The sequence below is a fragment of the Oncorhynchus keta genome, chromosome 4 (genome assembly GCF_023373465.1).
Source record: "Oncorhynchus keta strain PuntledgeMale-10-30-2019 chromosome 4, Oket_V2, whole genome shotgun sequence".
Classification (NCBI taxonomy): Eukaryota; Metazoa; Chordata; class Actinopteri; order Salmoniformes; family Salmonidae; genus Oncorhynchus; species Oncorhynchus keta.
In genome coordinates, this window is record NC_068424.1 from 18858067 (window position 1) to 18870229 (window position 12163).

The 12163-nt window shown below is 42.5% G+C and overlaps 1 protein-coding gene across 1 annotated transcript; it reads left to right on the forward strand.

The window, feature by feature from the left end:
- The first annotated feature begins 2367 nt into the window (after nucleotides 1–2367).
- LOC118383174 (forkhead box protein H1-like) lies at nucleotides 2368–5548 on the forward strand. Its single transcript, XM_035769777.1, has 3 exons — nucleotides 2368–2758; nucleotides 3402–3506; nucleotides 4121–5548. The coding sequence occupies exons 1-3, from the start codon at nucleotides 2534–2536 to the stop codon at nucleotides 5099–5101; spliced, it is 1311 nt and encodes a 436-aa protein (XP_035625670.1). The 5' UTR covers nucleotides 2368–2533; the 3' UTR covers nucleotides 5102–5548.
- The last annotated feature ends 6615 nt before the right edge of the window (nucleotides 5549–12163 follow it).

Below are 12163 nucleotides of genomic sequence, written 5' to 3' on the forward strand. Positions count from 1 at the left end.
GAGCAGTAACATTTTGGACACACCTATTATCCTTCATTTTCTCATTTTAACAGTAATCAGGGCACAATACCAAAGTATCTATTTTGGCCTGAACATTGTCTCTACTCAAATGTCCTAACGAGTTTCTGAACAGCGGAGAATAAAATGTTAGTTCTTCTTTAGTAACTATATCACATCATTATTCTATAAATACCAAATGAACCAAGGACATTTTAGTTTCATAATTGTGTTTGTCATGGAAAACGTGTCAAAAACAGAATTCATAATAGATTACAACCAATTGGAAACAAGAGATCACATTGGAGCAATTAGAACATGTGCCAGCCAGGTGAGGACAACATGAATGCACAACCTTTCCATATAATCTTCACTCTAATTTGAAACATTTGACTTTTGATTTCTACACGGTAAAATAGAAGACATGATGGTTGACATTTTTAAAAAACACTTCAGGCCTTTGCTACATAAGACACACAATAGGCTAAAACTCATTTCACACTTTCATATATATATATATATACATGTATTTATTTATTCGAAATGTATTTATTAGAAAGTGCAATTTTCTCCCCATATTGGTCTGCTTAATTGTCTCAATGGGCCCAGTTAATTCATTGAAACTTTCACTTGGTTAGATAGCCTTCATCATAATGTGGCCTTTAACAGCTTCTGCATTGCCTATATTTAAATTAAACCTGTGCATAAATCGGAACGAGATGATATCCCCACCACTTGGCGATCATGGATGGTGTTGAATCGTCGATTGTATGTCCTCTCACGCTAAATAGTAGTCCATCCATGAAACGAGACAGTCTGTCTGCCAATGAAAATCTGGCTAATCCAACTTGTTTTCACGGTCTTGCTGAAATAAGGGCTTGGGCATTAGCACTACATTAACTTTCACAAAAGAGACATGCATTCCCGAAACTATTCTTTCACGTTGGACTCGCACTGCATATTCTCAAGGGACTTCCTACTGTGCGCAAATAGCCTACACCCAACTGGTACGCTCCTGCACAGTACCTGCGTTTGAGTACTCTCAGAAGTTTTAATATACTTTTGAATAAGAACATCTATTTTAATTATACTGACACATGCAGGCTACTGCCAGTGCCCATTAGGCTAGTCTGCCTACTGTTTTATATATTTTCAAAATATGCAATCGGCCATATTTTAATATTTACACGCAGAGCCATATATTTAGATAATAAATATATATTTTATAATAGGCTACAATAATATATTGTTTTGTAATAAATATGGTGTACAGGACTGCCTATTTTTTCCGTGCTGTTACTATAGCCTAATGTGATCTAGTACTTTTTGGGCTACTTGTTGACAATTTGTCACAATGGCACAACAAATCAGCAACACAATTAATGAGAAGTACGCCTAATATTTTGAATTGACATGATCTCTATCTTCATTCAGTGTATCTGTTTATAGTGGACCGAGGGTGTTAATCCCTCAATGTTTGTATATTAGCTGTGCTATGTATATTGCTTGCCATAAATTGTTGATTGAATGAAAGCCTCACCCAAAATTCCTCGTTTTTTCCCCCTCTCTGCTTGTGGGCCACTCTCGTTCCCTCCCCCCACTCCAACGTTCTACTTTCATTCTCAAATCTCTGGAGTCTCCCACCTCTTTTATATGGGTCACGTTCTGTGGGTCACAATCTGTGCTTACTGTAAGCAAGTCTCAACATTTAAGAAAGTTAGATGGGGGTTTCTCATTATGACCCCCAATACCTTGTGTAAGGCGGGGGGTAATGATTCAAAAGGAACGTTCAAGTGGACTGATATACAACACAACACAATTTGGATAATCTGTGTGGCTCACTCCCATGCGCTAGAAGAAAAAGAAACGCACACCTATTAAGACGAGGTGCTGGCTAGCGGAATAGAAACTTGAAAATAAAAGAGAGCCGCACACTCTAGGAGCTCAGATGCAAAAATGTAATAACAGCCAAACTGTCTTCATCACTCCCATGCGCACCTGCTGCGTAAAAGTTTTGGGGCACCTTTGCCAAAAGGAATGCTGTGGTAAATTGCCTGTTGTCTGAGGGGTTATTTACAGATTTACTGTCTTACTCTCTCGCACACACAGACCCCCCCCCCCTTCTGCCCGCAGATAGCGCTTCATTCTCTCCTCCATTACGCAGCGGGATTTACATGAAGCTGTTAATTGTTTGCTCTTTAAATAGAGGCGGCCTGGAGCCAACAGTCTGCCAGAGGTTACGAACCGACTCCCTCCCTCCCCCTCCTGCCCGACAGTGCAGCCCCCTGGATGATCAGCATGACAAAGCACTGGGGGGGTCAGAGCCTGCTGGCACCACCCGCTCTCCTACCTGCGCTCTCCTCGCCTGGGAGGCCACCACGACCATCAACTTGACTTCCATATCCATCCTCTGATTGCCACAGCGCGGAGCTCTGCAGCCTAACACGGGCCTTCATACTCGACCCAGGTGCCAGTCCAACAGCCTCCACGGCTGGAAAAGCTTGCCCCTGCCCAGTTCAGCTGGGCCACAGCGCCCATGGATAAAGCGATGCTGCCAAACCACCACGGACCGCCGGGGTCATCCTACCAGCCGTCGCCCGAGCTCAACAAAGATGGGCCGATTAAGGAGGAATCTTGGGACCAGACGAAAAATGGAAAGAAAAAAAACTATCAGCGCTACCCCAAACCACCCTACTCCTACCTCGCAATGATTGCCATGGTCATCCAAAATTCTTCAGAGAAGAAGCTTACGTTGTCTGAGGTAACGTGAGTTGGTGTGCGAACATGCGAGTTTAGAATAAATTGTACATTTTGGTCAAATTACGCAAGGTTATTTGTGTCAATTTAGGCCAAATTACGCATGGTTATTTGTGTACATTTTGGCTGTTAATTATTGTTATTTTCATGTATTATTTAAGTTCCAGCAAAGAAAGTTGATATACTTTATTATTTAAAAAGTTCTAATCGGGGATTCTGTCTTATCGCAAATTTTAAAAAACGGTCTTTGTAGGGGTAGGTATACGACGTTCGATTGCATTAAACAGACAGAAGAGTACAATCATTTGACGCTAAACAGAGTAAGCTAGTAACCTCTTGGCCCACTTCAGTGACTGCCATGCTTTTCTGGGTTTGTTTTGTTAAGGATAGCAGCATACAGTGAAACCAGACACTGAGATGTATCAGCTGGAGTTGGTTGAGTTGATAAGAAACATAGTCGATGATAGCTCTCTGTGTAGGCTATCAGTCCGACAGTTCATCTTACTTTTGTATTATAGGCCTATGAAAAGGCTACAATCATGTTTTCAATCATATACAGTATCTCTTTAATATAGTCTGCTAATTTGACTGTTTAATGCAGACACCCATTGATGCAAGTTGACTCCTTTCTTATTGTCTCTCCCCAGATTCTAAAGGAGATCAGTACACTTTTCCCTTTTTTCAAAGGGAACTACAAAGGCTGGCGGGACTCAGTGCGACACAACCTCTCTTCCTATGACTGCTTTGTTAAGGTGTGTCTGTTTAGTGTCTTCTTTATTGTTATGTCAATCAGTGGGCTCAATTATATGTTTGATTCTAGAATCCAAACAACCTATAAGCAAGTATACATATTACATTTACATGTTAGTCATTTAGCAGACACTCTTATCCAGAGCGACTTACGGGAACAATTATTATTTTTTAAACTTTTATTTTACCTTTATTTTACTAGGCAAGTCAGTTAAGAACAAATTCTTATTTTCAATGACGGCCTAGGAACAGTGGGTTCAGGGGCAGAACAACAGATTTGTACCTTGTCAGCTCGGGGGTTTGAACTTGCAACCTTCCGGTTACTAGTCCAACATTAGGGTTGAGTGCCTTGCTCAATGGCATATTGGCAGATTTTTCACCTAGTTGGCTCGGGCATTCGAACCAGCGACCTTTCGGTTACTGGCCCAATGCACTTAACCACTAGACTACCTGTGTAGCCTATCGAAAGCCACTGCAGTGCTTTATGAAACATTAGATGAAGCAAATCATTCTAACAAATTATGAGATGTGAAACTGGGGAGATCCTGTCTGACTGGTTTTCAGGTTGTACTATACTTTTGATCTCACCGCTGTCTATCACTCCTGGTCCCTGTAGGTACTGAAGGATCCTGGGAAGCCCCAGGGGAAGGGGAACTTCTGGGCCGTGGAAGTGAGCCGGGTGCCGCTGGAGCTCCTCAAGAGGCAGAACACTGCTGTGTCACGCCAGGATGAGACCATCTTCGCCCAGGATCTTGCTCCTTACATCCTGCATGGGCACCAACATAAGCCAGATGCAGAGCCCCCGGCCCCCCCACCACCAATCATTGTTCTACCCCGAGGACCCATCACAACCCCCCACCCCGGCCCCTCTTTCACCGCTCTATCCCCCATGCCCACCAGACAGCTCTCCCCCTCTCAGGAGGACCTGTACCGGCCCAAGCTGGACTCGTCCTTTGCCATTGACTCCCTCCTCCACAGCCTGAGGCCGGCCAGCGAAGCAGGAGAACCCGACAGGGGCAGGGACTGCTGGGGGGTGGAGCCCCACTCTCGTCCTTCCCCTCCTCCATGCGCTCGCTACTCCTCCGCCCGCAGCGCCTCAGCGAGCTCCGTCAGCCCCGCCTCATCTTCCGATGAGGACTGGAGGGGCGTGTCGCAAGGCGGGAAGCAGGTGCCCGAGGGTGAGGCGGGATCAGACGGGTACGAGGACAGCAGACCCCCTCCACACAAGACTGCCCGCCGAGGCTGCCCCCCTCCCTGGGAGCTTCCCACCTCATATGCCAAGTACACACCGCCCAATGCTGTGGCCCCGCCCAGCATGCGTTTTAACGGAGGCCCTCTGATGCCTCTGGGCATGCCTCTGTATGGTTACGGAGGGTCTCCTGTCACATCCAGCCATTTTGTAGGTCATGCCTACTGGCCCCTCTTACCCAGTGGGCGCCCTCCCCTCATTATGGACCTGGACACTATGCTCCAGTCAGTACCGCCCAATAAGAGTGTGTTTGATGTGCTGGGTCCACCCAATCAGTCGTCTCACCAGCCTGCTGGTCAGTATGCCCTGCAGAGTGAACCCCCTCTCAGACGTTATCCCCATTATTGACTATGACTCAAATCAAGCAAGCACCGAACATATTGTAAGTGCAATGCAGGGATAAGAATGACCTATCCGTACAAACTTAACTTTGTGTCCCCATTTATTAAATGTTTACAGAAGACCAAATTGTAAATTCAAATGTACAACCACTAATATCTCCTTCAAATATACAACCACTAATATCTACCTCAAATATACAACCACTAATATTTACCTCATTCTTATGAAATCAGTTAATACAGGGATGTTGCACTGCCCGCGTTTGCACGATTGTATTGTCAATGTGATGAATTTTTCCTTTTAAGAAATCTCTCTTAAATGTTGCCTACCTCGACTATTGAATGTGTTTTTTCAGTGGATTTTTTTTCCAGAGGAAAAGTATTTTCTTCCTTTTGGTTTTTATGGTTGTCTTTTGAAAAGCTTGTAAATATATTTTAAGATGTAAAACTGCACATGGAGCCAGTGTTGAAAAGTCATCTTTTTCTTCACAGGGTATGAAATAAAATGTTTTCTTTCACTCAACTGTTGGCTTTGATAGTATTCATATAGGAAAAGACATGGCGCTTTTCAATATTGCAGAGAAGTGAGGTTTTCTAAGCCTCACCTAAGTGAAGAGAGAGCTCTTTGTCTTTCTGTGTGTGCTGTGTTGGTCATCTTGTCTCATCGGTGCCCAGTGGATCACTGCCTCTTACTCCAGTGAGGTTAGGTGTGTTTGTTCAGATGGTTAAACCAAAATTGAGTGTTTGTCCCTGACTTGAGATAAGCTGTGCATAATTGGTTCAGAGTTAAAGTTCAGTGTCGAATGCCTTGTATTCTTTGTCCTATAGAGATGTCCCAATGTTACAACACAAGACAACGTGATCTTACTGTCTGCCTGCCTGACAAAAAGCTTGAATTCCCCCAGCCAGCTCTAAACGGCTTATTTGCATAAGGGTTACTGTTAATGGTAGCTGTTATTCTAGTCTAAATCATATTTTTATTTGTCACATGAGCCGAACCTTACCGTGAAATGCTTACTTACAAGCCCTTGACCCACAATGCAGTTCAAGAAATAGAGTTAATAAAATATTTACAAAATAAGCTAATGTAAACAAATCAATCAAAAAGTAACACAAGAAATGAACATAACAATAACGAGGCTATACAGGGGTTACCGGTACAGAGTCAATGTACAAGATAGTTGAGGTAATTTGTAAAGTGACTATGCATAGATATTAAACAGCGAGTAGCAGCAGTGTAAAAATAAAGAGTGAGTCGATGTAAATAGTCCAGGTGGCCATTTGATTAGTTGTTCAGCAGTCTTATGTCTTGGGGGTAGAAGCTGTTAAGGAGCCTTTTGGTCCTAGACTTAGTGTTTCGGTACCGCTAAAGATTGGTGTCATGTAGTTTCACCCCTAAATGTTCATCGATGTTATCCCTGTATTAGTGTACAATACTGGCTACTACTGAAGAAATACTTGTAGAGTCTTCAAGTCGTCTTTCCTGATGAGTAGGCAGATATCCGCTCACTGGGAGGGGGCAGAGTTTGAGGATTTCTCTTTGGGTGTGACTAACATTTTTACCACAGGAATTGTGATCCTTACATTTTTTATTTTCTTGTCTTGGATCCGTGCTGTAAGGTCCCAAGCCACTCCTTAACATCTGATTTACATCACTCTACCAACGTCCTGCTGCTCGGACATCAATGCTCACTATCTCCCAATCTATTCTCCATGCCTGCCTGCCCTGGGCCTGCACCCCCTCCTCTCCCCTGTCATCATAGACACTGAAAACTCTCCTCCCCCTGTGGGGATGAGGCCCTCTCAATCCTCCTGCCTCTCAGACCCACACCTAAACCCTTCTGCCTCTCAGCCCCACCACACCTCAACCCTCCTGCCTCTCAGCCCCACCACACCTCAACCCTCCTGCCTCTCAGTCCCATGACCAAACCCACCTGTCGCTCAGCTCCACCACACTCCCAACCCTCCTGCCTCTCAGCTCCACGCCTCAACCCTCCTGCCTCTCAGCTCCACGCCCAAACCCTCCTGCCTCTCAGCCCCATATGCCAATCCTTCTGCTGGGTCTCCTTATCTCTCCCAGAACACCCTGCAACTCCCTGGAATTCAATTGGAGGCTGGTTTGGGATTTATTATTTTAGAGGTTTGAATTGAGTTAGAATGACGGATACTGTAAACCTAGACACCATGCAGTGGTTGGTGTTATAACTGAGGCGTGGGAGGAAAATCATTGTAATCATTCCCATAGCTCATTGCCCCTTCATGACTCAGGTTATGTTGTGTAACATTTGGGTGTCGTTGATGCAGCCCCCCCCAGACATTTCAGCTTTTTGTTTTACCCCTAAACTGGAAACAAGATTCAACTAATCATAAAGCCTTTGACTAATTGAAACAGGTGTGCCAGTGTTGGGTTAACTAAAATGTGAAACATATGGGGGGACAGAGGAGAGGGTTGAGAAACCCGCATGTGGTGCTCTGAACACAGGGTGGCAGTGCAATAACAGCAAACATAGATGGGTCAGACATTTTGCTTGAAGTGTGTGTGTGTTTGGATGAGGAGAACTACTTTCCCTGGGTCTATGTGGTCAGGGCTGTGCTCTCACAGCTACAGTTGAAGTCGGAAGTTTACATACACTTAGGTTGAAGTCATCATTTTTCCAAAAATAGTTTCCAGTGGGTCAGAGATTTACATACACTAAATTGACTGTGACCTTTAAACAGCTTGGAAAATTCCAGAAAATTATGTCATGGCTTTATAAGCTTCTGATAGGCCAATTGACAACATTTGAGTCAATTGGAGGTGTACCTGTGGATGTATATCAAGGCCTACCTTCAAACTCAAACTTTGCTTGACATCATGGGAAAATGGGAAAGACCTCAGAAAAAATTTGTAGACCTCCACAAGTCTGGTTCATCCTTGGGAGCAATTTCCAAATGTCTGAAGGGACCACGTTCATCTGTACAAACAATAGTATGCAAGTATAAACACCATGGGACCAGGCAGCCGTCATACAGCTCAGGAAGGAGACGCGTTCTGTCTCCTAGAGATGAACGTACTTTGGTGCGAAAAGTGCAAATCAATCCCAGAACAACAGCAAAGGACCTTGTGAAGATGCTGGAGGAAACAGGTACAAAAGTGTCGATATCCACAGTAAAACGAGTCCTATATTGATATAACATGAAAGGCCGCTCAGCAAGGAAGAAGCCATTGCTCCAAAACCACCATAAAAAAGCCAGACTACGGTTTGCAACTGCACATGGGGACAAAGATCGTACTTTTTGGAGAAATGTCCTCTGGTCTGATGAAACAAAAATAGAACTGTTTGGCCATAATGACCATCGTTATGTTTGGAGGAGAAAGGGGAGGCTTGCAAGCTGAAGAACACCATCCCAACCTTGAAGCAAGGGGGTGTCGGCATCATGTTGTGGGGGTGCTTTGCTGCAGGAGGGACTGGTGCACTTCACAAAATAGATGGCATCATGAGGGAGGAAAATGATGTGGCTATATTGAAGCAACTTCTTAAGACATCAGTCAGGAAGTTAAAGCTTGGTCGCAAATGGGTCTTTCAAATGAACAATGACCCCAAGCATACTTCCAAAGTTGTGGCAAAATGGCTTAAGGAAAACAAAGTCAATGTATTGGAGTGGCCATCACAAAGCCCTGACCTCAATCCTATAGAGAATTTTTGCCAGAACTGAAAACGTGTGTACGAGCACGGAGGGCTACAAACCTGACTCCAGCTCTGTCAGGAGGACTGGGCCAAAAATCACCCAACTTATTGTGGGAAGCTTGTGGAAGGCTACCCAAAATGTTTGACCCAAGTTAAACAATTTAAAGGCAATGCTACCAAATACTAATTGAGTGTATGTAAACTTCTGGCCCACTGGGAATGTGATAAAATAAATAAAAGCTGAAATAAATCATTCTCTCTACTATATCATTCTGACATTTCACATTCTTAAAATAAAGTGGTGATCCTAACTGACCTAAGACAGGGAATTATTACTAGGATTACATGTCAGGAATTGTGAAAAACTGAGTTTAAATGTATTTGGCTAAGGGATATGTAAATGTCTGACTTCAACTATAAAACCTCTTTAATTATTCAGCTCGGTCCTGGGTCTGTCCCCTGGGTGCACATTTTGTTTTTTGCCCTAGCACTACACGATTGATTCAAATTACCAACTCATCAAGCTTTTATGATTTGAATCAGCAATAGTGCTAGGGCAAAAAACAAAGATGTGCACCCAGGGGGTGGCCCCAGGACCGAGTTTGGGAAACCCTGGAATATATTACTGTTTTAAATATATATATATTTTTAATATACAGTACCGTTCAAAAGTTTGGACACACCTCATTCAAGGGCCAAGCGTGTGCAAAGCTGTCATCATAGCAAGGGTTGGCTACTTTGAAGAATCTGAAATATATTTAGATTTGTTTAACACTTTTTTGGTTACTACATGATTCCATTTGTGTTATTTCATAGTTTTGATGTCTTCACTATTATTCAACAATGTAGAAAATAGTAAAAAAAATAGAGAAAAACCCTGGAATGAGTAGGTGTGTCCAAACTTTTGACTGGTACTGTATATAAATAAACAGAATGCTTTCACTGGAAGATTTAATAAATGTATTCTCCAATTCTACAGTTGTATAATAATGCAGGGGTATTCAACTCTGACACTACGAGGTCCGGAGCCTGCTGGTTTTCTGTTTTACCTGATCATTAATTGCACCCACCTGGTGTCCTAGGTCTCAACCAGTCCTTGATTAGAGGGGAACAATGAAAAAACACAGTGGAACTGGCTTCAAGGTCCAGAGTTGAGTTTGAGGGGTCTTAAGGTTACACACATACACAAGAATAAATCCAAGTTATTGACTGCATTATTGACTGCATAGATCCGAAGTCGGATACACCTCGACTTGGACAGATTTTAAGAAGGTACAACTGAAGTGAGAGTAATGTTTCAAGTCTTCTTACTTAGCACCCGTGTAGACACATACATCTGTTTCATATATTGTTGCTTTTACATCATGGTTAAAATCAGCTGTGATGAGAAGCAGCAGACTACAGTCCAGAAGAGAGTAGACTAGATGAATAGAGATGGACAACACAGACAGTGTGTTAAACTAGATGAATAGAGATGGACAGCACAGACAGTGTGTTATACTAGATGAATAGAGATGGACAACACAGACAGTGTGTTATACTAGATGAATAGAGATGGACAACACAGACAGTGTGTTAAACTAGATGAATAGAGATGGACAACACAGACAGTGTGTTATACTAGATGAATAGAGATGGACAACACAGACAGTGTGTTAAACTAGATGAATAGAGATGGACAGCACAGACAGTGTGTTAAACTAGATGAATAGAGATGGACAACACAGACAGTGTGTTATACTAGATGAATAGAGATGGACAACACAGACAGTGTGTTATACTAGATGAATAGAGATGGACAACACAGACAGTGTGTTATACTAGATGAATAGAGATGGACAGCACAGACAGTGTGTTATACTAGATGAATAGAGATGGACAACACAGACAGTGTGTTAAACTAGATGAATAGAGATGGACAGCACAGACAGTGTGTTAAACTAGATGAATAGAGATGGACAACACAGACAGTGTGTTATACTAGATGAATAGAGATGGACAGCACAGACAGTGTGTTAAACTAGATGAATAGAGATGGACAACACAGACAGTGTGTTATACTAGATGAATAGAGATGGACAACACAGACAGTGTGTTATACTAGATGAATAGAGATGGACAGCACAGACAGTGTGTTATACTAGATGAATAGAGATGGACAACACAGACAGTGTGTTATACTAGATGAATAGAGATGGACAACACAGACAGTGTGTTATACTAGATGAATAGAGATGGACAGCACAGACAGTGTGTTATACTAGATGAATAGAGATGGACAACACAGACAGTGTGTTATACTAGATGAATAGAGATGGACAACACAGACAGTGTGTTATACTAGATGAATAGAGATGGACAACACAGACAGTGTGTTATACTAGATGAATAGAGATGGACAACACAGACAGTGTGTTATACTAGATGAATAGAGATGGACAACACAGACAGTGTGTTAAACTAGATGAATAGAGATGGACAACACAGACAGTGTGTTAAACTAGATGAATAGAGATGGACAACACAGACAGTGTGTTATACTAGATGAATAGAGATGGACAACACAGACAGTGTGTTATACTAGATGAATAGAGATGGACAGCACAGACAGTGTGTTACACTAGATGAATAGAGATGGACAACACAGACAGTGTGTTATACTAGATGAATAGAGATGGACAACACAGACAGTGTGTTATACTAGATGAATAGAGATGGACAGCACAGACAGTGTGTTAAACTAGATGAATAGAGATGGACAGCACAGACAGTGTGTTATACTAGATGAATAGAGATGGACAGCACAGACAGTGTGTTAAACTAGATGAATAGAGATGGACAACACAGACAGTGTGTTATACTAGATGAATAGAGATGGACAACACAGACAGTGTGTTATACTAGATGAATAGAGATGGACAACACAGACAGTGTGTTATACTAGATGAATAGAGATGGACAGCACAGACAGTGTGTTATACTAGATGAATAGAGATGGACAACACAGACAGTGTGTTAAACTAGATGAATAGAGATGGACAGCACAGACAGTGTGTTAAACTAGATGAATAGAGATGGACAACACAGACAGTGTGTTATACTAGATGAATAGAGATGGACAACACAGACAGTGTGTTATACTAGATGAATAGAGATGGACAACACAGACAGTGTGTTATACTAGATGAATAGAGATGGACAACACAGACAGTGTGTTATACAGACAGACAGTGTGTTATACTAGATGAATAGAGATGGACAACACAGACAGTGTGTTATACTAGATGAATAGAGATGGACAACACAGATGGTTATACTAGATGAATAGAGATGGACAACACAGACAGTGTGTTATACTAGATGAATAGAGATGGACAACACAGACAGTGTGTTATACTAGA

Excerpts from the sequence above, each read along its gene's own strand:
- LOC118383174 (XM_035769777.1), top strand. The coding sequence starts at position 2,534 with ATGGATAAAGCGATGCTGCCAAACCACCACGGACCGCCGGGGTCATCC. Across the intron at positions 2,759-3,401 it reads AGAAGCTTACGTTGTCTGAG|ATTCTAAAGGAGATCAGTAC; the intron begins GTAACGTGAGTT and ends GTCTCTCCCCAG. Across the intron at positions 3,507-4,120 it reads CCTATGACTGCTTTGTTAAG|GTACTGAAGGATCCTGGGAA; the intron begins GTGTGTCTGTTT and ends TGGTCCCTGTAG.